The sequence below is a fragment of the Chelonoidis abingdonii genome, chromosome 5, assembly GCF_003597395.2.
Source record: "Chelonoidis abingdonii isolate Lonesome George chromosome 5, CheloAbing_2.0, whole genome shotgun sequence".
NCBI lineage: Eukaryota > Metazoa > Chordata > Testudines > Testudinidae > Chelonoidis > Chelonoidis abingdonii.
In genome coordinates this window covers 36,271,776-36,297,587 of record NC_133773.1, presented here as the reverse complement: position 1 = coordinate 36,297,587, position 25,812 = coordinate 36,271,776, and the positions used below count along the sequence as shown (strand labels likewise).

The 25,812-nt window shown below is 42.7% G+C and overlaps 1 protein-coding gene across 1 annotated transcript in view; it reads right to left on the bottom strand.

Moving 5' to 3' along the window:
* EMCN (endomucin) overlaps positions 1-25,812 on the bottom strand; it is a 108,096-nt gene that overhangs the window by 69,974 nt on the left and 12,310 nt on the right. The window contains exon 2 of the mRNA XM_032763041.2: positions 2,833-2,886. Coding sequence (XP_032618932.2) covers positions 2,833-2,886 — 54 coding nt within the window. The remainder of the gene's footprint in view (positions 1-2,832; positions 2,887-25,812) is intronic.

The following is a 25,812-nucleotide window of genomic DNA, read 5'->3' as shown; positions in this document are numbered from 1 at the left end:
AACTGCCAATTGTTTTGTGCATTTTGTGATGCGAAGAAACATTTTGATCTCTTTTGGAGTGTGTTTTCTAACAGCCTCCTTAAATACTCCTGCAAATTTTGCAAGTGCATCTATTTTGTGCATTCAGTTACCTGTGAAAAGATGCCTCTGCAAATTTTGCTTGCATAATTAAGAAGTTTGTTTCAAACTTTGACCTCATATCTTTTCTTTTAAAATGTTTGTAGAAAGATTGTGTTCATTTGTGTAACAGCTACTAAACTACTAAAATTATAGCAACTAACTACGGGGTGTTGAATATATATAGTCCTGGGCATATCTTGATGTGCTATATTCCTGAATTCCATTCTGAGTGGAGAAGCTTGGTTTCTTGTATTATGGCCAGATAAGTAATTGAATGAGAGTCTTTGGGAAAAACCAGGTAGGAAGCATTCAGAAGGAAACTCTCTCTTTGCTGGACTCTTCTCTTTGAACAGCATCCCAGTAGGGTGCACACTGGCACTATGTTGCTGGAATTATCATCATTCAAATGAGATGTAAAATGTTAAGTAGTGAAAAATCTCACAGTACTCTTCAGAAGGGCAAGGATATTAAGCTAACTTCAGCATTCTGGCCAAATCCCCAGGTGGATATAATCTGCCTACCTGAAATGCCCTCTTTCATTCAATATCACATTCTTCTTTTCCTCTCCTAAAATTAAGATGTTGTGTAGTTTTACAGTATGCTTCGTAAAGATTTAGCACGTTTCACCAAAAAATTGACTGCCTTTCAATGACAGTACATAAGGCTAAATTCTGTGTACGCGCGCACACACACACACACACACACCCCCCTTTCTTAATAGGAATGTGTTCATGTGTCCACCAGTCTGTATCTAATGGTAGAATTAGTCCAACAATTTATACAGAAAATATAATTCGGTAGATTCAGTCATTGTGCCAATATTCTCTGATTTCCCCTGACATTTTCCTGTTGGTCACTCAGTGATACAGTTCTGCCCTTCCCGCTGATACCTTACTGCAGTAATTCATCAAGTATCTACTCAGTCAGTTGACTTTGAGGTTCTTCTGCAGAAAAGATATGTGTCTGATTGGCAACAGCAGAACCAAATTCACAAGTAAGCATCACAAAACAAAGAAAGAAGCCTCTGTACAGAACAATGTCAAACAAACCTGATTTCATTCTTTGCTGAAATTACAAGTTTGGTTAATCTAGTAAAGCTATTCCTGATTAACTATTCCAGATCCATTCCAAGTTTGGACACTCTTATTCCAGAATAAAAGTACTTTATTCAAAATTAGTTTAGTACATGGATTAAACTAAATTGAAAGAAGGCACTCTTATTCTGGCATAAAAGCGTCCACACTTGGAAATAGTCAGGAATAGTTAATTGGCTTTAAATACATTCTCTGCCTTCTTCCAAAGTAAACTTTCATGTGTAGATAAGCCCTTAGACTTTTGTAAGGCATTTGACTTAGTACCGCACAACATTCTGATTAAAAAATGGCATTATAGTATATAAATAAAGCATGTCTCAAGTAGCTAAATGACTTATCTAAAAAATTAGTTGTCAATGGGGAATCAACATCAAATGGTGTTTTTATCATGGGGTTCCCCATGGATCAGTACGAGGCCTGATACTATTCCACATTTTCATAATCATAGCTGATAGAATTTGTGGATGACACAAAGACTGGTGTTATGATGGGGCCAGGGCCGTCATACAAAGCTATTTGATCACATGATAAACTGGGTCCAATCAGATAAAATGCATTTTAATATAACCAAATGAAAAGTTATACACTTAGGAACAAGCAATACAGGCCATGTCTAGAGAATGAGGGTCTGCATCTTAGAAAGCAATAACCTAGAAAAGGCTTTATTAGTGTTTAAAGGGTCATAGTGGTGAAGCAATTCCACACGAGCTGCAAGTGTGATGCCATGGTTAAAAGGGCTAATGCGATCCTTGGATGTATAAACCCAGGAGCAGTAAGTAAGGAAGTGATTTTACTTCTGAATACAGCATTGGTGAGAAAAATATTGGAATAGTATATATAGTTTGGGTGTCCACATTTTAAAAAAGATTAAAAAATTGGAAAAGGTGCATAACAAAGCCACAGAAATGGTTCAAGGGCTGGAGAAAATGCCTTAAAGTGAGTGATTTAAAGAGCTTATTAAAAATAAGGTTGTGTAGTGATTTGATTATAGTGTGTAAACACCTTCACGGGAAGAAAATACCAGGTACTAAAGGTTCTTTTATCTAGCGGAGAAAGGCATAAAGAGATCCAAAGGCTGGAAGATGAAGCCAGACAAAATTCAAATGAGAAATAAGGCACACATTTTTAAACAGTAAGGGTGATTAATCATTGGAACAAGCTACCAAAGGAGACTTCTATTGATGTCTTCAGATCAAGACTGGATGCTTTTCTGGATAATATGCTTTAGCCAAAGACAAGAGATTGGACTCAGTACAGGGGTATCTGAATGAAATTTAATGGCCTGTACTATACACTAGGTCAGACTAAAAGATCTATAACATAATATAATATATGGAGATATACCTATCTCATAGAACTGGAAGGGACCCAGAAAGGTCATTGAGTCCAGCCCCCTGCCTTCACTAGCATGACCAAATACTGATTTTTGCCCCAGATTCCTAAGACGCCCTATCAAGGATTGAACTCACAATCTTGGGTTTAGCAAGCCAATGCTCAAACCGCTGAGCTGTCCCTCCTCCATTGTGCCCTTAAACTTCAAGAATCTATGAAACATCATTGATTAATGTGTCTGTTCTAAACAGATTATAAATAAGATTATAAAAGGATGTAGTCTTACCTGCAGTTGACTGAATACTCTTGGATGGTGTAGTCATAGATGAATTTTCTTCTGCTGATATTTTGATAAAAGAAAAAGAAACACTATTAGTCAGTTAACCCACTGTTCTGAACAGATGCTGTCAAAGGAATAATCAACAATCAAACAAGGGAGGAAAAGTGGAGTTTCATTCTGCAGAGCAGCTCTCTGTGAGCAAGCTGATAAATTTACATTCACTTTGATGGTTTATGGATCTAAACCTTACTCATTTTTAACAAACTGCCAATTGTGTTGTGCTTTTTGTGATGCGAAGAAACATTGGATTCTCTTTTAGAGAAGTGTGCTTTGTCTATACAAGCCTCCTTAAATACTTCTGGCAAATTTTGTTCAACAAGTGACTCTATTTGTGCATTGACACGTTACCTGGTTGAAAAGATGCCTCTGCAAAATAAATCGTCTGCTAATTAAGACGTTGATTCAAATTTTTGACCTCGATGTCTTTCTTAAAATGTCATAGTTATACATCTGTTGTAACAGCTTTCTAAAACCTACGGTCTAAAATTGTAAGGCAACTAAACTGGGGCATTGAATAATGTATGTCCTGGTGATACCTTGATCTAGCTCATCAAGTGGGCTTCCTGTGGGTGGAAGAAGCTTGGCTCTCTATGGTATTCATGGCCAGATCGAATCGAAGGAGAGTGCTTGCCGGAAAGCCACTGAGGGCCAAAGCTTTCTGGAACACAATCTTCTCTCAAATGTCGACAACAACATCTCTATCATCCAACTAAGGCGTGTACACTGGCACTATGCTGCTGGAAATAAAAATCATTCTGCCCTCACAAATTGAGCAACTCATAAAATACTTTAAGTAGTGAAAAAATCCATACAAGTACATGCTATCAGAAGGGCAAGGATATTAGCTAACTTTTCAGTATTCCTGGCCATAATTATCCCCAAAACGGATGCATAACTCTGCTACCTGAAATCCCTCTTTCATTCAATATCACATTCTTCCATCATACCTCGTCCCTAAAATCTGAGATATTGTGTAGTTTGCATCATCCCTCTGCTGATGGGAAAGATTTAGGCATGTTTTCATCAACAACTTGTGACTTTTGCCTTCCAATGACAGTACATAAGGTCCAAATTCTGCCCCCCACCCCACCAGATACAACATTTCTTAACAGGACTGTGTGCATCGTGTTCCATATAGTATGCCTCTAAAGGCGGAATAATAGACCCAAATAATTTTATACAGAAACTATGATGTTATAAAAATGCCCTGGGATCACATCTAGGCAGGATTCTCTATGTGATATAACATAATCACCATTAAAGAAAACTATTCCCCGAATTGAGAGAGATAATGCAAAGATCGAAACAGCCTATTAAAAATACCTCTATAAAAATTTAGTGCAGTTCCCTTAACCGCTATAATAATTACCCACAATCGCCACTATGGGATATGGCAGTCAGGGGATTAAGGCCATTTAAAAAAAGAAAGTCAACACATCAATATACAGTTTTAGACAATACCACTGAGTGCAATTTGTATTGCAGAAAGCAACAGGGATCAGTAAAAGATGGCACGACAGCCACCCTTTAAGTGCTGCACATAAAACTTGCTTTTCTTTAGCTAAACATAACTTTAAGTTGGTTGCTTGCTTCAGCCAACTTCCCAAATGTACCAGACAGCAGTCATCACTGCCCACGTTCACTTTCCAGCCCCACACCTTCTCTCTGAAACTCTCCAATGATAGCTAGTCAAGTCGCCCAGCTCCCTGACTTTCCAGGGGCACATCCCTTTTCATAGTGTGGACTCATTTTCGCTTCCGACTAGTTGGCTTCTGCCTCTCGATACTTTACAGGATCCCCACGCTAAAGGCAGTATATCTGTGATCTGTTGTTATAAATAATAGCAATGACAGATTTAACGGCCCTTCCCTCCTAGATCAGCATCTCGTGGGCTGGCGGTGGAGAACAGATGCACACATAACCTTATAAATGTTTTATATATTAACCAATAGCTGTAAATAAACTAACAATTGGTGAAAATCTAAACCTCTTCTCCTAGTTGCTTCTGCGGTATGATTCTCTCATGAGGTAGAATTAAAACAGACTTGCTGAAGTTCCATACACGCAACACTGTCCAGGCAATATAAATTTATTTTCACTTTGCTACATTCAACCTATTATTTAACAAGAAATATACAGAAGTAAACGAAGATGACAAACTGGAACTAACAATACACCCATATAGCAAGAATCCAAGCAGGTTAAGATCATTAATAGATCACAGAAAAATTAGGTATCTAACCCATATTAATACACAGCGCTTTACCAGATTTACGCCAACTAATTAGAAGCATCGCTGTGAAGATGTATTGATGACCATCTTTGCTTATTGCCGTTAAAAAACAACCATCAGGGAAGTGAGTTAGACTATATTGAAACTAGTAGTTTGCCCTTCGTGCATACTGTACTTCTCACTGACAAGCCAAATGAAGAATTAGGTCCTTAATGTAACAGTCTTGGACCAGAGGATCTAGGAAGTTCTCTGATTTTTTCAGTGCCAAGGCTAAAAGTATAGCACCTCCGTATACACGAATCATCTGAGTATTCAGTCTTTTCAGTATTAGGAATCCTAATGTATTGATAGTGGTCAGTGGTAACACATACTAATTTATTAAGATATATTAATTGTAAATATTGCCATAACGTGATATAGGAACAATAGGACTATCTTTAGAACCCATCGTATCCTATATCTCACTGTGGATGGGGCCCATGTGCAAACCCCAACACCTGGAAAGGAAGGTAGTTAAAAGCTGCTCTGGCCCCACCACACCTTGCGCCAAAACATGCCACAGTGCTGAGAGAAGGCCACTTAACTTCCATCTAGGGGAATGATGGTCAGGATCCCCGTTCGAGATACACATGAGGGGGAAAAAGAGTCCAGTTACGAGGCTGGCTTGTTATTTCTAAAGACAACTTTCCATTGAGGGTTTGCAGAAACAAGCCCATCCTGACTGTGATCAGAAGAATAGCTCTAACACACCTATGGCAGGCAACCAGCCTGGCTATAACAGTGAAAATCCTTGGCTGATCATTAAAACAACAAAAAGAGCAAGCTTTACAGACGTGAACGATTAGACAAATGACCAGGGAGGAGTTATAAACCTCCATATGACTCAGCCCATGCCAACGCGGAGTGAATATCCAGGAAGGCCAAAATCATCACGTCTGAAATTGCAAAGCTAGCACAACCGAACGGATGTTAAGAGTAACAGAAGAGGGTTTCTGTCAGGTATGTTTAGCCATACAAGAAGGTGGTAAACGGAAAGATGGGCCCCATTACTGAATGAGGGAGGCAATCTAGTGGCAGCAGGATGGGAAAAAAGCTAATGTAAGCACTGTTTTTCTTTTTTGCCTCTCCTTCACAAACAAGGTCAGCCTTCCCAGACCACTGCACTGGGGGCAACTAGTATGGGAGGAGGTGACCAGCCTTCTGTAGAGAAAGAAGTTGGTTCAGGAACTATTTAGGAAAAGCTGGATGACCACAAATGGTATGCATGGGGCCCAGAAGCACTGCATCAAGCAAGGCGTACTGAAAAGCGCCGTTGGCAGATTTGATTGCCACTTGGCCATTATCTTTTGAAAAACTGTATGGCGAGATACGGGGGACGCGCTCCCGGATGACTGAGAAAATAGGATAATATAAGATAGCCCCAAATCTTATTTAAAAGGTGAAGGGAGGCAGGATCCAGGCAACTACAGGCAGTCAGCCTCACCTCTCGAGTCCCTGGAGATATCATGGAGGCAGGTAGCATCAAAGGAATCAACCTTCTGAAAGAAAGATGCTAGAGGAGACCGGCCAAGGGAACCCAATGAACAGTCAGCATGGCCTCTCACCAGGGCAGTGTCAGCATGGATTCACCAAGGGCAAGTCATGCCTGATTAACCTAATTGCCTTCTATGACGAGATAACTGGCTTGGTGGATGAGGGGAAAGCGGTGGACATGTTATTCCTTGACTTTAGCAAAGTTTTTGATACGGTCACCCACAGTATTCTTGCCAACAAGTTAAAGAAGTAAGGACTGAAAGAATGGACTATAATGTGGGTAGAAAACTGGCTAGATTATCGAGCTCAACGGGTAGTGATCAATGGCTCCATGTCTAGTTGGCAGCCTGTATCAAGCGGAGTGCCACAAGGGTTGGCCCTGGAGCCAGTTTTGTTCAATATCTTCATTAATGATCTGGAGGATGGCGTGGATTGCACCTTCAGCAAGTTTGCAGATGACACTTAACTAGGAGGAGTGGTAGATACGCTGGAGGGGAGGGATAGGATACAGAGGGACCTAGACAAATTAGAAGATTGGGCCAAAAGAAATCTGATGAGGTTCAGCAAGGACAAGGGCGCTTAGGATGGAAGAATCCTATGCACTGCTACACACTAGGGACCGAGTGGCTAGGCAGCAGTTCTGCAGAAAAAGACCTAGGGGTTACAGTGGACAAGAAGCTGGATATGAGTCAACAGTGTGCCCTTGTTGCCAAGAAGGCTAACGGCAGTTTGGGCTGTATAAGTAGGGCCATTGCCAGCAGATTGAGGGACGTTATCATTCCCCTCTATTTGGCATTGATAAGGACTCAGCTGGAGTACTGTGTCCAGTTTTGGGCCTCACACTACAAGAAGGAGGTGGAAAAATTGGAAAGAGTCCAGCAGAGGGCAACACAAATGATTGGGGGCTGGAGCACATGACTTATGAAGAGAGGCTGAGGGACCTGGGATTATTTAGTCTGCAGAAGAGAAGAATGAGGGAGGGATTTGATACCTGCTTTCAGCTACCTGAAAGGGGGTTCCAAAGAGGATGGATCTAGACTGTTCTAGATGACAGAACAAGTAGCAATGGTCTCAAGTTGCAGTGGAGGAGGTTTAAGTTGGATATTAAGAAAAACTTTTTCAAGCACTTGAATGGGTTACCTAGGGAGGTGGTGGAATATCCTTCCTTAGAGGCTTTTAATGTCAGGCTTGACAAAGCCCTGGCTGGGATGATTTAGTTGGGGATTGGCCCTGCTTTGAGCAGGATTTGGACTAGATGACCTCCTGAGGTCCCTTCCAACCCTGATATTCTATGATTCTATGAAAAGGGGAGCAGAGCAGCTCAGGAGGTGGCAGACAGTGGAGGTTAAGAGATTTATATTCGGAGCTCCTGTGAAGGAGCATGGCAGGAGTTCCTGAGGTCTGTTTATAGGGACTTGGTCAACTCCTTGAAGGAGGAAGTCACACCTCTTCAAAGGACTTTATCTTTGAGTTCAGCTAATAAATGATTTTATCCATTGGGAAGAGAGGGGCTGGTAGGAAGTATCCAGGGAGGCAGAAGTATAGCACTTTGAGGCACAGGATTTAGCTGCTTACTAAGGGGCCCTTGAATGGAACCTGGTGGAAAGGCTGGGCCTGGGTTCATGTACCACTACCTAGGGAGTGCCAAAGACAAAAAAGTCTACCTTTGGTGTGGGAAAATCTAGTCAAGGGAAGGCCTTGAAAACAGAAGAGTCTGGACCACGAGACCCTGACCCAATGGGAAGCTGGGAACCCCTTGCCCCAGAGGACTACGCCATTGCTGGACTTTTTATATACCCAAAAGATGCAGATGCAAATGAATGACCTGGCCTTAGGGATGAATTTATGCTTGACTTCAGATTCACCATACCCCCAACCATGCATGCTCCTACAGCTGTAGGTAAGCACCTGTCAGCTCTTTGAAAATGCTTACCTGTACTCCCCATGTCGGCAGTAATCCCTAATATAGCCAGTGGTGGGAGCATCTCATGCTTACAGGGCAGCAACTGGCTCACTCAAGCTTCTCTTGTTTGTGTTCCCCTGCCACTAAATGCAGACACGTGACCTATGACTATGGAATTCTCAAGCCTGGGCAGCATGTTCACAGCATGGTCCCTGAGAAGCTTGTAACTTTTGTCAAGTAAAGAATAGAGAAGATAGAGCTACTTTGATGGGGAGTCAAAAAATAATGAAAGAGCCAAAAAGACTAAAAATAAAACATAATGAAGGGGGAATAACAGGATGGCAAAAGAGGACAGAGGAAAGACAGGAGAGGTAGAGTAAAGAACACAGGAAATGAGATGCAACGGAACTGTGTTGGGACATGATGCAAAGGGATGTGAAGGAAATGGGAACACCCATCTGCCGAAACAAGCCAAAGGGGGCTCCTGCAAAAATAGTTAGGAACTATTGTATACAGTGGTGGAACAACTCAGCAGAAATAAACAGTTGTAAATCAACAAGATTTCTTCCTCATGTGCTTATTATAAAATAAGAAAGTAAAATACTTTCAGAAGCATAGAGTAAACACAAATTCCAGTATGGGGTTCAACCTACCACCCTTGGGTGTGGAGACCTATTCTCTTAAAAATATTCTCTTCATTTTGCTTCAATCTTCACTAAAAAAATTAATTGTGAACAGATACTTAACATAATATTAACAAGGGGGAAGGAACACAAGCCAAAAGTACGGAACAAACAGGTTAAAAAGTATTTAGAGAAGTTAGATGTATTCAAGTCGGCAGGGCCTGACAAAATTCACCCTACGGTATTTAAAGAATTAGCTGAAGCCATCCCGGAACCATTAGCAAAGAGACCCTGCAGAATTATAGACCAGTCAGGTTAACTTTGATACCTGAAAACAGGGCCGTCCTTAGGATTTATGGTGCCCTAGGCGAGATTATTAAACTGGTGCCCCTGTGCCTGTCTTGCTCTCAGAAACACAAACATAAGCTTACAGTATTAGAAAACTTGCCACAGGCATGTTACTAAAACCAGTTTAACTTAATTAAGCACACTGTAATGCTGATGAACTAGCACTAAGAAGTAGCATTACAGAAAAAATTCTCATTTGACAGAATGATGCAAATAATATAATTTTTTAAATTTGTCAACATTTTATTGGAAATGTATATGAAGAGGTATTGAAACAAGTCTATGAAGAGGTATTGAAACAAGGATGTTGTTTTTAATTAAAAGCAATCTGGTCTGGCTTTTTGCAGCTGCAAAATCAGTAATAAATGTCATGATATGACAAATTGCACAAAGTGTTGTATTGTTTGACTGCGAAGAATAAGCCAAGACCCAGTCAAGTGCTCCTGGACTCGATCGTTGTAGCAGCGGAGATAGTTTTTAATGAGCTTTTAGTTTTGAGAAAATCCGTTTCTCCTGATGCTACTGTTACAGGAATGCAGTAAGAATCACGAGTAGCAATTACACATAGGATATATGTCAACAAGTTGCTGGTGATGAGTAAACTGGTACAATGATCCATTCAGTCGATTTTGTAGTGGCCCATTTGATGACAGTGTACATCAAATTGTTCATACAGTTCAAGTCCATTTTAATCAAATATAAGAAATAATCGATTGCCAATGCTTCAGGCGGGCTCTCTAGGTCAGGGGTCCCCAACGCCGGTGGCTCTCCTGCTTGGATGCGCCACGGCGTGCCACGGGGGCTCTTCAGTGCGTACCTGCGTACTGGCCAGTGGACGAGCGATCCGGCCAAAATTATCGCACTGAAATTCGGCTCAGCATTTTTGGCCGGTGACGCCTCTGGGATGACACGCTTTGCCGCGCATGAACAGCGTCATCCAGAGGCACCGCCAGCTGAAAATGCGGCAAATTTTCGGCGGCATTTCAGCGGATGCCCGTTCCACTGCCACGGCTCTTCGTCTTGCGCCTGTCAGACGAAAAAGGTTGGGGGATCACTGCTCTAGGTTCGTTGCACTTTGTCATTAGTTGCTCTTGTTCCTATTTCGTTTGAATTTAGTCCCTCTTCAGCCAGCCTTGTCCAGCTGAGTGAATGGAACCCAAGGCGACAGGCGGGTTGAGTGGCTCAGCCGGTGGACTCAGGTGGGCGTCGGCCTGCTCAGGCTTGCTGCCAGCCTGGGGTTCCTTGGGGGTCCCAGGCCAGCAGCAGGTGCTGGAGTGGGGCTGGTGGCCGGGACCCTGGTAAATGCCAATGGGCAGGGGTCAGCCGAACCGAGGTCAAGAAGCAGCGGATAGGCTGAGCCGCTCAGCCACGCCACTGCGTGCCATCAAAAAAATCAGCTTGCGTGTGCACTTTGGCACTATGTGCCATGTAGGTTGCGACCCCTGTCTCTATACACTTAGTAAGGAGATGAGCATTATTACAGTTGTTGGAGGTTGCTCTATTTAGCAGTAACAGGGAGCTATTAGGAAAAGTCAGTCATCATTTTTTTAGTTTCTCTGATGAAAACTGGCCCACTCCCTTCCCCATATCAAACTTGTCACAAATAATTGTCAACAACTTAATTTTCTGTTTTTGGCTAAGAATATTGATTTTTTTTAAAAAATATATATTGAAATTGAATTCAGGCATTCGTTTAGCAAGCATTTTTGGCAAACAAATTTGTTAAATGACAATCTAAATGCGGCAACGCAGCACTGCTTTCATGCTTGGCTCACCCCCAGGGCCTGCTGGTCTACAACAGCTGCAGTAGAGGGAGAGATAGGTGGAAAACTGCAGGACCCCAAAATCCACCTCTTGGGTGCAGAGTGGGCAACAGCAAGCAGCAGCAAAACCCTCAGGTCTCCGATCACACGCCAAAATGGCACCACCGCCAGGCCCAACGCGAGACCATGGTGACAGTTAGCACAGCATCTTGATCTCAGGGATGCGGCAGGCCCATGGAGCCACAGGCAGCTCATTCTGCGCCTATGCAGGCTCCCTTTAGATTGAGATGGATTTCACTGCCAGCTTCGGGGGATGAGACGCGCTCCCCAGGCTAGGGTGACCAGATCCCAGATGTCCTGATTTCTATAGGGGCCAGTTGCCCGTATATTGGGGGCTTTGGTCTTATTTATAGCACCAATTTACCCACCTAGGTGTGTCATATTAGCAAGTTGAAAATTCAGAAGAGTTATTTATTTTTTTTGGGGGCAACCAAGCTATATAAGAAAAGAACCAAAAATTGGACTTGTCCCTATAAAATGGGACATCTTGCTCACCTACCCCAACCCCTGTCCGATTTTTCACACTGCTATCTGGCTATCCGTCCAGCCTTGTGTGACCATTCCTCAATTCTGCTAGCTCCAGTGGAGAGTTGCACGTTTTCCCCTCAAGTGAGGGCTTTGGGATGGGGCTGGGGTTGGCGGTTCACACTGCAGCAGGGTGCTTCAGGGTTGGGGCGCTGGGGGCACAGACTCTGGGGTTTGTGGAGGGCTGGAGGATTAAGGAACTTGGGATGCAGGGAAAACCCAGGGGGCTTTTGCTTTTTCTTAGGTCTCTAGGCCAGAAGAGCACTCTCCCCCCTTCTGCTTTATTGGCAGAGCATAAGCTCCAGGGAGAGGACCTCGTCCTCTCCCCCCTGCCCCACGCGTGACACTCATCTGCACCACGGTCACTGCACATGCTTCCTAGACTCTTTCAGGATCCCAGAATAGCCCATGCTCCCCTATGAGTGGTACCAGGCAGGTTGCATCATGTTTGGCCTCCCCACCCTGCTGCTACACCGGTGCTTGGGGCGCGAGGGCGAGAGCTCCCGCATGTGCTGTCCTTTTCCCCCTCCTCTCTCCCTCTTCCCCTCCCAGTGCTGCTACTGCCACTAGATCTCTATAGTCCTTTAGGCAAAAAGCAGCAAAACAAAGGAGGACACTGCTGTTTTCTTAGGCAGGGAGCTCCGAGATGGGAAGGAGATACCCGCTCCAAATTGGTGGAAGCACAATCCCCAGCTTGAATATTCTGGTGCGTTGAGCACCGTCTCATGCTTTCCCCTGCAGGGTGAGTCCTTTCTCCCAGCCCTTCCCAGCAGCCAATCACCTCCCTCAGACTGTGCTGCATTCAAGCTCTTTCTAGCCCAGCAGCCTTGCTCTTACATGCTCCACTGCTTCCCGTCTGGTGCCCCCAGACCTTTTGGGGCCCTAGGCGGCTGCCTATTTTGCCCATGGCTAAGGACGGCCCTGCCTGAAAAATACTAGAACAAATTATGAAACGATCAATTTGTAAGCACAGAGAGGATAATCACCAACATGGGTTTGTCAAGAATAAATCATGCAAAACCAAACTACTTTCTTCGGTTTACAGTGTTACTGGCCCAGTGGATGTGGGGAAGAGGTAAACATGATATACCTTGATTGTAGTAAAGCTTTTGACAGAGTCTAGTTTGCACACTCTCATAAGCAAAGTATAGGGATACGTGGGCTGGATGAAATCACTATAATGTGGGTGCACAACTGGTTGAAAGACCACATTCAAAGAGCAGTTATCAATGGTTCACTGTCACGCTGGGAGGAGATAACTAGTGAGGTCCCACAGTGGTCTGTCCTGGGTCCAGTATTATTCATCATTTTCATTAATGACTTGGATAATGAAGTGGAGAGTATGCTTATAAAATTGTCAGATGACACTAAGATGGGTGGGGTTGCAAGCACTTTGGCGAACAGGATAAGAATTCAAAATGACCCAGACAAATTGAGAATTGGTTGAAATCAACAAGATGAAATTAAAGACAAGTACAAAGTATTTCACTTAGGAAGGAAAAATCAAATGCACAAATACAAAATGGGGAATAACTAGTGAGGTGGTAGTACTGCAGAAAAGGGTCTGGGGTTTATAGTGGATCACAAATTGAATATGAGCTGACAATAAGATGCAGTTGTGGAAAAGGCAAATATTCTGGGGTGTATTAAAAAGAGCATTGTATATAAGACACAAGAGGTAATTGTCCAGCCAGCACTGGTGAGCTCAGCTGGAGTAATTGGTCTAGTTTTGGGTTCCACACTGGACAAATTGTAGAGAGTCCAGAGGAAAGCAACAAAAATGAAAATGTTTGGAAAATCTGATCTATAAAGACAGGTTAAAAAAAACTAGATATGTTTAGTCTTGAGAAAAGACGATGGAGGAAGAGGGAAACTTGATAAATCTTCAAATATGGTAAGCTCTGTTATAAATAGGACTGTGATCAATTGTTCTCCATATCCACAGGTTACTCTAAATTCACCGATCAATGTATGTCTACACTGCAGTGAGCAACCCAGCCCAGGTAGACAGACTCATGCAGGCTTGGCATGATCTAAAAATAGCCATGTGGACATTTTGGCACTGGCAGAGGCTCAGGCCACCCACCCAGGCTCAGATGCATGGGCCATCAGCATTGAAAGGCTGACCTCAATTTCCCCGAAGTCTGAAATTGTTTGGAGCCTTGGTTTTGGTGCAGAGCCATCTCTAAAGATATTACCCAAAAGGTATTCCTTGAGCCAGTACAGATCACAGAATCTTTTCAGCGTAATTTCCTCGCAGTACACCTCATGTTCAATTGAATAATGTAGATAATAATAATTGTGGACAGTTCATTGTTGGAAAGAAAATGTGTGCATAAGGGGTGATTCAGATGATAGGATAGAAGAGAAGCCATGATGGAAATTTGTCGCTTCAATTACTCCTCTATTTGGATTTCTCATCTTTCCTGTACAATTATTCCTAACAATGAGGGTATGTCTACACTGCAATGTAAGCCCAGGATTCAAACTCAGGCTCAGACCTAACCCTCCTTCCAACCACACGCAAATCATACTAATGCAGGGCTTGGATGCAGGCAGGGATAGAGAGTCTGAGCATAAGGCAAGCTGGGACCCAAGGTTCAAGCCCTATTGTGACGCAGTGCTCTGGGAATCTGCCAAAAGTATCCCACAATCCCATGGGCTGACTTTTTGTCCTCTGGACAGTGAATTTTGTTGGATAGTCAAGTTTTCCCACAATGCACCACAAACAAAGGAAGTCTGAGATATGGGTGGTTGGACTTGGGCCCACTTTATGCAATATAGACGTCAGAGCTCCAGGTTGGGACCCAGGGTTCAACAGTTTCTAATCTGGGGTTACAAATTACTGTAGATGCTCAAACCCTAGATTAACAAACCCATGGTCTGCTAACTCAAGTCCTACTAACCCTGGGTTTACATTGCAGTTTTGACATATGTTGAGTGTTAAATGAATTTGAATGGGAGGAGTGGAAATGGATCACATTTTACTACAGCAGTTTCAATACCATGTAAGGAATGACATTTTAAGGGCAACCAGGATAATGACAATGAGTGGAATTCATTAAAGGAATTCTTCTAGCCCCTTGTCTCCAGTAGGCAACACGCTGTATATAGCTAGTTCATTTCCATCAGATGTGACTTTTGTTACTCACTGCAATTAAGAGAGTCAACTAGTTCCATGAGCAGTTCACTACCAGTAATTAGCAGGGTCAAAAGTTCCAGATACTCTTAAGAGCAGAGTGGTTTTGATCTTTGGGTACAAAACTAACAACTCAGTATAACCCTCCCTATAATACTTTACTTTATAGGAAGCTCAAAAGTAACTCATCACTTAACATAGTTCTGTTCCTGAAAAATGCGACTTTAAGTGAAACGATGTTAAGAGAATCCAATTTCCTCATAAGAATTAATGTAAATGAGAGGGTTAGGTTCCTGGGAAATTTTTTTCAACAGACAAAAGACTATATATATACATACATACATACATACATACACACACACACACACACATACACAGAGTATAAGTTTTAAACAAAATTTAATACTGGTACACAGTGATGATGACTGTGAAGCTTGGATAAGGTAGAGGAGTCAGAGGGTGGGATATTTCCCTCACTGCTAAATGATGAACTAGCAATTGGCTGAGCCCTCAAGGGTTAACTCTCTCTCTACACAAGGCAGCAGGAATGGAGGGAGATATGCATATTTCCCTTAAGTTCACTGCCTTGTTAATTAAATCAGCTTGCTGAGAAGGCAGCTGCTGCAAGCTCCTTCTGTCCTGAGCCCTGCTCTATGGAAGATGGGGTAAGCGGGGTGCAGGAGAGAGGGGGACACCCTGACATTAGCCCTCCTCTTCCTTCTCTCCCCCTGCACAGCAAGCAGGAGTCTCGGGGAGCAGCTCCAAGGCAGAGGGCAGGAGCAGCACATGGCAGTGGGAGGAGGGACACAGCTGAACTGCAGGCAGCTGCTGCACAGGGAATTTAGGGGAGTGGGGAGCTGATAGGGGGGCTACCAGTCCACCCTGGTTCCAAGCCCCCACCAGCTAGCTGCAACGGGCTGCTCTTCCTGCAAGCAGTAGACAAAGCAGGAGGCTGCCAAACATTAGAAGGGAGCATTACACAACTTTAAACGAGCATGTTCCCTAATTGATCAGCAACGTAACAATGAAACAATGTTAACTAGGATGACTTTAAGTTAGGAGTTACTGTACACCATTAAGACTGAAGCCTTTAACCCCACTGTATGCCAAAGTCAAACAGCAACAGGGGAGATAGATGATGGAGAATTCACATTTTGCATTGTACGAGGCTCTTATATTACGATCTTGATTGCACAGCATTAGTAATTTATTACTATTTAACATTTAGATTGCAGTAATGCCTAGAGGCCAACCACATCAGGGCCCCATTGTGTTAGGTGCAGTACACACAACCATACCATTGATCAGAATGCTAGTTATTCAAAATATTTCTGAGACATTGAAAATAGTTAGAGAAATGATGGTTCAGTTAATCAGGAGTAACCTGAAAGTTACATATACTGCAAGACAATGCTGAAATGTAGCCATAGTGTGTCAGTTAAGTGGTGTTTGAGTAAATGCTGTTATACCATACTATACATATCAGAAAGATCAGTGGGCACCACAGAAATTCTGGGGAAAAGGATTTGTATCCCAAACAGAATGCACTATCAGGACGTTTAAACCTAACTTTAATAGTGCCTCTTTAAAATCAAATATGGTCACTATTTTCAACCTAGGCATTCAAAAATCATGAGATTAGAATAAAACTCGTGAGTTTTTAAAAGTAATAAACTTGGGGTGGGGAGTTGGTCTTCTGGTGTTTGGAGCCCTTTGGGTTCACATTTTCACCTTTTCTTTCACTTTCCTCTGTAACCACGAGGACTAAAAACTAACTTTTTAAAAAAACGTAAACGCTGAGGTTCTCATGTGTTGAACCCAGGGGCAGGACCTTTAGGGGAAACACTAAATACTGCAAGACTTGTGATAAAATTACACTAAATGTAGCCATTTGTTAATTTCATCGGGCAAAAGACAAACTGCCTCCCAGTTTGTTTATATTTCTACTACAAGCTCATGCAGCAGTTATAACACACTTAATGCACACATTCAAAAGTGCTTGCAATGGTAAACAAATATTACCAGCCAATTTGAAATTGCATTGCCTATCACCAGCGTACCTTACGCAGGCACACACAATGTCATTCTAGAGATAATGTGGATACAAAGTGCTGGTGTTGCAGGGGCACCATTGCAAGTGGTCTTCGCAGCACAGTCCCTAACGCTCGTGCAACCCTTTCTGTGACTACTCTGTGCACTCTCTCTTGTATTCCTGTTTTTTTCTAGCTCTGAGGTACTGCAATTTCAGTGATTTTATTCATACAAGTTTTCTGTTTTAGAAGCTGCAGTGCAATGATTGAAGGAAGTGGTTATATGTAGTGGTTCTCAATCTGGGGTCTGGGGCTCCTTGGGGGACCGCAAGCAGGTTTCAGGGAGTCCACCAAGCAGGGCCAGCATTAGATTCGCTGGGGCCCAGGGCAGAAAGCCAAAACCCCATCACATGGGGCTGAAGCCTGGGGCCCTGAGCCCTGTCACGCAGGACTGAAGCCAAAGCCTGAGCAATGTAGCTTCATGGGGGCCTCAGGCAACTGGTTTGCTTGTTACCCCCTCACATGGGCCCTGGCTTTTATATGCAGAAAACAAGTTGTTGTGGCACAGGTGGGCCGTGGAGTTTTTATAGCATATTGGGATAGGCCTCAGCAAGAAAAAAGCTGAGAACCCGTGGTTATATGGACAGGCTGAACAGATTCACAACGGCCAGGTTTAATTGCCCCATTGCAAGTTGTAAAGGGGCATTTTTCTAGTACAGACTAGACAAAAAAGTGTAAGCCAAGGAGACGTGCCAATTTCTTTAGGTTTAGGTGCAGAGCAGCATAAAGCAATGGCCCACCCTCATTTCAGTTTGCCAAACAGACACCCTGCCCTTCAAATACCATCCCCCACAAAGGGCAAATTAAACCTCAGTTTTTAAACACACACACAGTTGCAGACCCCTCTTCCAGAAGCAATGAAGAAGGGAGACATCCACTCCCACAGAAGGGGGACATTCAGGCCTTATGGGAAGCTAGAAAGGCCAGAGCATCTCGGGACAGTAGTCCTACTATGACCTGTTGAGGGTAGAGCAGCTCTCTGCTTTGATGTGGGAAGCGCAGGGAGTAGAAGCAGCTGGGAATAAGAGGAGGGAAGGGCAATGAGTAGATAGGAACCAGAACCCAAGCTACTGCAATGGGAAAGGGGGGTAATGATGCTGCTGAGAGGGAATCTAAGCCACATAGAACACGAGGCCTCTTACCATGACAGCTGGGAGTGATCAAAGAAAGGAAGGGGTGGAAGCAGTGGAACCTGATGTAATTTCTCTAAAAGAGAACAAAGAGTAGCAGGAAGTGAAACATTGGTGTTGATACTTCTCCTCCTCCTTCCCAGAACACATGAGTACCACTCCTTGTGCGCCAGACAAACAGTCCATAAAAGCTATTTATATCCAAAGTGCACAGAAAACTGTTCCTACACAAAATACTATAGAGCGGAATGAACAGAATAATAGTGATTCACTACTGGCACAGTGGCTTAAGATAATTAATGGCATATTGTCAGCTTACAAATCAAACTTTTGCCTAACTATTTTTACCCATTGTCATAAATAGCACTTAAAATAACTAATGGACTAAGGAAAAAGCATTTCCGTCACTTGCTGTACAGTTTGCAAACTTTGTGCTCTGACAAAGTCTAGTCAGTTTCACAGATACCCCCCTGTATAATCAGGCAAAAACCAATCAAAAATACCTACTACAGTATCTCCACCTCTGCATTTCCAATGAACTGTGTGTGCCCATGGGAAGCTCTACACTACAAACTTCAGCCAGCATAGCTCTCAGGGGTGTGATGAGATGCAGTTCCTAGCCAGCATAGCCATGTTAGCAAAAGCCCCTAATGTAGATGAGCTTTTGCTGGTATAGCTTTTTTCACTCAGGGGCTGGAGCTGAGATAAGCTATACTGGCAAAAGCATGAGTTTTACCCGTACAAACTGCATCTACATTACAAACACTTGTTGGTATAGTATACCCTGTATGCTCAAAGTGTTTCCTGCATAGACCTGGCACCTCGTACTATGCTGAGTAGTGCAGGGTCATTCTCTATTTTTGTGTATTACAGAGTGCCATATGCCTTACCTGTGCTATACACTAGCAATGAAATGCTGTACTCAGCACTTCACAATCATCTGGGAAGCTGGGCTCTCAGTTCTAGAAAGATCTGGAGGTATTTACACATCCAAAACAGTGGTTCTCAACCAGGATATGTGTTGGGAGTACACAGAGGTCTTCCAGGGAGTACATCAACTCATCTAGATATTTACCTAGTTTTACGACAGGCTACATAGAAAGCACTAGCAAAGTCAGTACAAACTACAGATTCATACAATGACTTGTTTATATTGCTGTATGTACTATACACTAAAAAGTACAGTATTTATATTCCAGTTGATTTATTTTATAATTATATGGTAAAAATGAGAAAGCAATTTTTCAATAATAGGGTTGTGCTGTGACACTTTTGTATTTTTATGTCTGATTTTGTGAGCAAGTAGTTTTTAAATGAGATGAAACTTGGGGGAATACAAGATACATCAGACTCCTGACAGGGGTAGTCTGCAAAGGATGAGAGCCACTGCTCCAGACGATCTCCCTCCCTTCTCCTTTTTTTTTGGCGGGGGGGGGGGAGGAGGAATTGTAGGAGTCACTAAGGGATGATTTACCCACAAACTTGGACTGGTTTAACTAAATCAATTATAAAATACAGTTTTGATTAAACCGGTGCAAGTTTGTGTGTAGACAAGGCCTCAGGCTCCTCCTGTGCACCATATGGAGGAGTAAGGGAGAACAAAGTGAAAACCCTTTTCCCCTCACAACAATCAAGCGTGGGAATATTGATCCCCTTCCAACTCACCCCACCCAATAACTGAGAGAAGGCTATAGCACGCTGAAGCATGCTTAATTGCTATTATGTTGAGACCTTAATTGCCAAGCTTAATCCTGGACCATACTTTTAAAGAGATAAAATGGAAGTCCTAGAAGATCTTAAACTATAAAAAGAAACAACCATTTTAAAACAAACAAGGTATTTTATTATAGTTAGTATGTTTAGCACAATATACATTTCCCAAAAAAGCAGAATATACTTAGTCTTAACAGAGTCTGCTTTTTTGGCCTAGTGTGAAAGATTGACGACAGGGTATAGGACTCGTATACTGATGCACTTATCATATTCAGTTAAAAAGTTTGCCAAACGTACAGACAAGTATAAAGCTGTCTTCGTTGCTTTACAGGCAGTTGTCATACAGTCACTAAACGGGATCTCTTGCTCAACTTTTGATAGTTAGGGTAAGATTTTTCAAAAGTACCTAAGTGACTTAGTGAAAGTCAATGTGACTTGGGCCTCTGAATTATTTAGGTGCTTTTCAGAGTTTTTACCCTAAAACATTTTAAGAATGTGAAGGGAAAGGACTCAATAATTACTGAGAACTGGCTAATACCACTGCCCTGCATCGGATGGAATCAGAACCACTTAGCTGTTTGCCACGGGCTCTATACTGCTAACAGCTTATTGAGATTCTCCATTAGAGGGGAGGGCCTTTTCTTTTAGAGCACAAAGATCTTAATTCTGTTCTTTCTATTGCCCGGAAATACCAGGTGGTCAAGATGCACAATGGTGTGACAACTATGAAGTCCTACATTGTCATAAACAGATTGTTAAAGGGTTAATGTCTCTTTTACCTGTAAAGGGTTACAAGCAGGGAACTGGAACACCTGATCAGAGGACCAATCAGGAGACAAGATACTTTTAAATCTGGGTGGAGGGAAGCTTTTGTGTGTGTTCTTTGTCCGTTGTGTGTTCTTCTCTTGGGGGGTCTGAGAGAGACCAGACATTACTACAGGCTCTCTAAGTTTCTGTTCAAATAGTAAGTAAGAACAGGCGGTTTTAGTCTTTTTAATTGGTTTTCTCTATTTGCAAATGTGGATTTGGCTGGTTAACTTTTATATGTGTAGTTGCTGGGAATATTTTGATTTGTATTGGTACTGGGGGGGAAATTCTCTCTTAGTGTCTGTAAGCTTTAGACCCTGTAATATTTATATCTTGAAGTTACAGAGATAATTCTTTACTTTTTCCTTTCTTTTATTAAAGATTTCTTTTTAAGAGAACTCGATTGATTTTTTCCCTGTGTTTCCTTGTTTAATCCCAGGGGACTGGGTTTAAACTCACCAGGACTGGTGGAGCAGATGGGAGGGGGAGAGGTGAATCTCTCTCTGTTTCCTTGAATCTGTTTGCCTCTTTGTGAAAGGAAGAGACATGCTTCTCTGTATTGTGATTTAAAGAGATTGGATCAGTAGTCTCTCAGGGTAGCCCAGGAGGGAAAGTCTTGGGGGGGGAAGAGGGGGGAATGGTTTATTTCTCCTTGTTTTAAGAACCCAAGGGATTTGGGTTCTTGGGGTCCCCAGGGAAGGTTGGGGAGATCAGAGTGTCCCAAAACACTATATTTTTGGGTGGTGGCAGTGCTATCAGATCTAAGCTGGTAATTAAGTTTAGAGGATTCATGCTAGTATCTCATTTTCTGAACTCTAAGGTTCAGATCTGGGAAGGAATACTATGATATTCATAGATTGATTATAGTACTTTTTTTGCTTCCTTCAAATCAGTAAATTTTGTGTATGAAAATAAGTGGACAAAGTAGAACCTGAGTATGAGTCAATGGGTACTTATCTTCTGTCATGCACTGTCACTGTAGCATGCAGTAAAATCATGGGTTTGTGCCTAGCTCTAACCCCTGGTCTACACTACAGAGTTAGGTCAAATTTAGCCGCGTTAGGATGATTTTATAATGACTGCGTCTACACAAGCAACCCCATTCCATCAACCTAAAGGGCTCCTAAAATCGACTTCTGTACTCCTCGCCGGCGAGGGGAATAGCGCTAAAATTGACCTTGCTGGGCTGAATTTGCGGTAGTGCGGACGCAAATCGATGGTATTGCCCTCCGGGAGCTATCCCAGAGTGCTCATTGTGACTGCTCTGGACAGCGCTTTGAACTCCAATGCACTAGCCAGGTAGACAGGAAAAGCCCCGGGAACTTCTGAATTTCATTTCCTGTTTGGTCAGCATGGTGAACTCAGCAGCACTCAGCAGCACAGGTGACCATGCAGTACCCCCAGAATCGTACAGTGTAGAATGTTTCTGTGCTCCCCCTATCATCTCCATCCCTGAGGTTATTGCAGATTAGAAGGCAAAAAAAAAAACGCACTCACAATGACATGTTTTCTGAGCTCATGCAGTCCTCCCGCAGTGATAGGCACAGCTTAATGCATAGAGGCATTCAGTGGCAAAGGCCAGGAAAGAATTAAGTGAGTGCGAAGAGCAGAGGAAGGATGCGATGCTGAGGCTAATAGGAAAGCAAACAGACATGATGAAGCATCTGTTGGAGCTGCAGAAAAGCCAACAAGAACACAGACACCCTCTGCATCCATGTATAACTGCCTACTCTCCTCCCCATGTTCCATAGCCGCCTCACCCGGATGCCCAAGAATGAGGCAGGGGAGAGGAGGTAGGGAGAGGCTCTGGGCACCCAGCTGCTCCACTCCAGAGGTTGTCCCAAGCAACAGAAGACTGTCATTCAAACAGTTTGATTTTTAGTGTGGCTACAATAAGCAATGTGGCCTTGTCCTTCCTTCCTCCCCACCCCACCTGGGCTACCTTGTCCGTTATCTCATTTTTTTTTAATTAATAAAGAAAGAATGCATGGTTTCAAAACAATAGTTACTTTATTTCGAAGATGGAAGGGTGGTTGGCTTACAGGGAATTCAAATCAACAAAGGGGGTGGGTTTGCATGAAGGAGAAACACACACAACTGTCACATCGAAGCCTGGTCAGGCATGAAACTGGTTTTCAAAGCCTCTCTGATACGCAGCGCATATTGCTGTGCTCTTCTAATCACCTTGCTGTGTGGCTGCTCAAGATCAGATGCCAGGCGATTTGCCACAACCTCCTACCCCGCCATAAATGTCTCCTGCTTACTCTCACAAATACTATGGAGCACACAGCAATAACACTGGGAATGTTGGTTGTGCTGAGGTCTGACCAACAGTGGCAGTGAGCTTTTAAACATAAAGGCACATTCTACCACCATTCTGCACTTGCTCATGCTTGCTGTGGTCTAGCGTCTGCACGGGTAATCCAGGAGAAAAGGCATGAAATGATTGTCTGCCATTGCTTTCATGGAGGGAGGGGCGACTGACGACATGTACCCAAAACCACCCGCAACAATATTTTTGCCCCATCAGGCACTGGGAGTTTAACCCAGAATTCCAATGGGCAGAGGAGACTGCGGGAACTGTAGGATAGCTTTCCACAGTGCACCGCTCCGTAAGTCGATGCTAGCCATGGTAGTGAGGAAACACTTCACCGACTTAATACGCTTAGTGTGGACATACGCAATCAAGGGTATAAAATCGATTTTTAAAAATCTTCTTCTATAAAATTGACTTAATTTTCTAGTGTAGACATACCCTAACAGAGTAAGATTCAACTTGGCCTAACTGTATAATGCAGGAAGGGGTCATTGCAGCTGCTCCTAGTATGTGTGTATTTTTAGCATATCCTGTATCTGCTCACTCCAGCCACACCCACACTTGCCATTCTGCTGCTGACATTTCTCCAGAAGCATGTGTGTTTGGAGCTTCAGATACAGCCTGACTCCCACATGAACTTCTGTGGGAATGTTAGAAATTGCTTTCATAATTACTTTAATTCCATACTGAATTAAGTCCCTGTTCATCTTTTTCCACAATGCTTAGAATAAAGCCACAAGAACTAGAAGGTACAGAACATCCCAATATTAAAGAAAGCAAAAATGAGGTATTTGTTATCACTTTAGCCATTGGTGCATGCAGAGGATAAAATATCTCATATCTGTAACTGGGGGCAGACAAATGTCTGGGGGAATTAATTGACCATGGATATTGACTAAATGGGTCCACTAAGTAGTCACTGTTATTTTCAATCTGCACCAGCCAGAGGGTACAGTTGGGTTCAGATTCTAAATGAATATCTTTCTCGTATGCTTTGATGTTGCAGGGGAGAGGTGGGTGTCACTAACAGTTGAGGCAGTAGGTCAACACAGCATCCAGAACAGGGTGCTGTTAAGAGGCAATGAAGAAGCAGGAGGTAGAGAGCATGGCACTACTGCCACTGTCTGCTGAAAGAGATACAGTTAGATAAGGTGTCCTAGTGTAACCCACACACCTCTTGGGTGTGGTGCTGTCCCATGTAGTGGCACTGAGACCACTAGAAATTAATAAATCTGCTATAGCCTTAGCTAAGAGCCATGTGGCTTTTAGCTCATGCAGTAGAGGCTCATGCATTTAGCTTCAGAGGTCTCAGGTTCAATCCTGCCCACCTACAACTGGGGTCTGTCAGCATTATACTAGCAGATTAAGTTACGCTTATCTCTACATTTCAATCACATTACAAAGTAGGTGCAACCACATCACTAAATTAGCGTGCTTATGAAAAGGGGTGTATCAAGGTACTTGTATGTAGAGTTTCGATTATTGGCAGCATACCTCTAGTACTGTATTATTCTGCAAGTATTTTAATAACTATCTTCCTCTTGATATTCACTGGAACTCCCATCAACCAACAGCTTCAAACAGAATCCAGTAATTCAGCAAATATACTTTTTGCCCTCGATACCATCTACCGCAAATACAGTAATATACTATAGCACCCTGCTGTTAAAAGAACACCATTCACAAAAAGACACTCTGATGTTGCATTAATATAATAGGGTGTTTGGGCAGCCATCCTTTCAACACTAAAGCGATATATTTCCAAAGCTCACATGCTGTGCTACAAGCTGGTGCTAAATTCTGCAGCAGGGAGCCTTGGATTCTGTAGGATTCGTATTTCCATGGCAGCCCTCAAGCAAATTTTAAAATTGAAACTTTTAATGAACTCCCTATGAAATTGAATAACTACCGTCATTAAAGTATCACCAGTGTCATTTACTTCGATATTCAGTTCAATTGCGCGAACGTTCAATTTTCAGTGTGCTGCAGCATTTTGTATTAGCAATACATCCGTATTAGAGAAGCTGTCAGGGGGAAGCTGAAAGTTTTGTCAGCTCTGAGAGAGATATGTGGAGCTTTTTGGCATCTGGGGAAGTAATTGGGCCAGAGGACAGTTGAAGCTATAGGCACAGCTGAAGGGATAAACTACTCTTTCCCTTCTTCTCTTGAAGTGTTTCATGTGATCATTGTGGGGATTAGGGTTGTTGACTTTCTAGTTCCTTGTTAGCAACTAGCTTTCCCACTGCTTCTGACAACAACTTTTCACTTAAATGGCCAGCTGCAAAACAATTAGCAAGTTTACATTATTTGATGTCCAAGTTCAATCATGCTGAGAATATGGGTAATGCCCGTAGCCTGAAATCATCTCTCTGAAATATCTACAGCCCTTGATATATAATCACTGTATTTGTTTACACTGCAAAGGATATCGTCGCAGCCTTAAAGGCTAAGATTTATTTATTTTTTAAATAAAAGTCTACATTCTGTGTTGGGTGATGGAACCCGTGGCAAATTCTGCATCCACAAAGTCCTGGGATATGCCAAATTGATTATTTCTAGTCACTATGAAGCAAAAAATTCACATCTCAGACCAGGAGGGTAATTACATTATAAAATTGTATATAATTATTATATAGAAAAGAGCTAGATTATCTGGCCAGGAAGGCAGCAGATGCTAAATTTACTGCCACTGTTTTCCCTGGACTAGCTAAAAGTCAAGGATTTGGGCATGTTAGTTAGTGT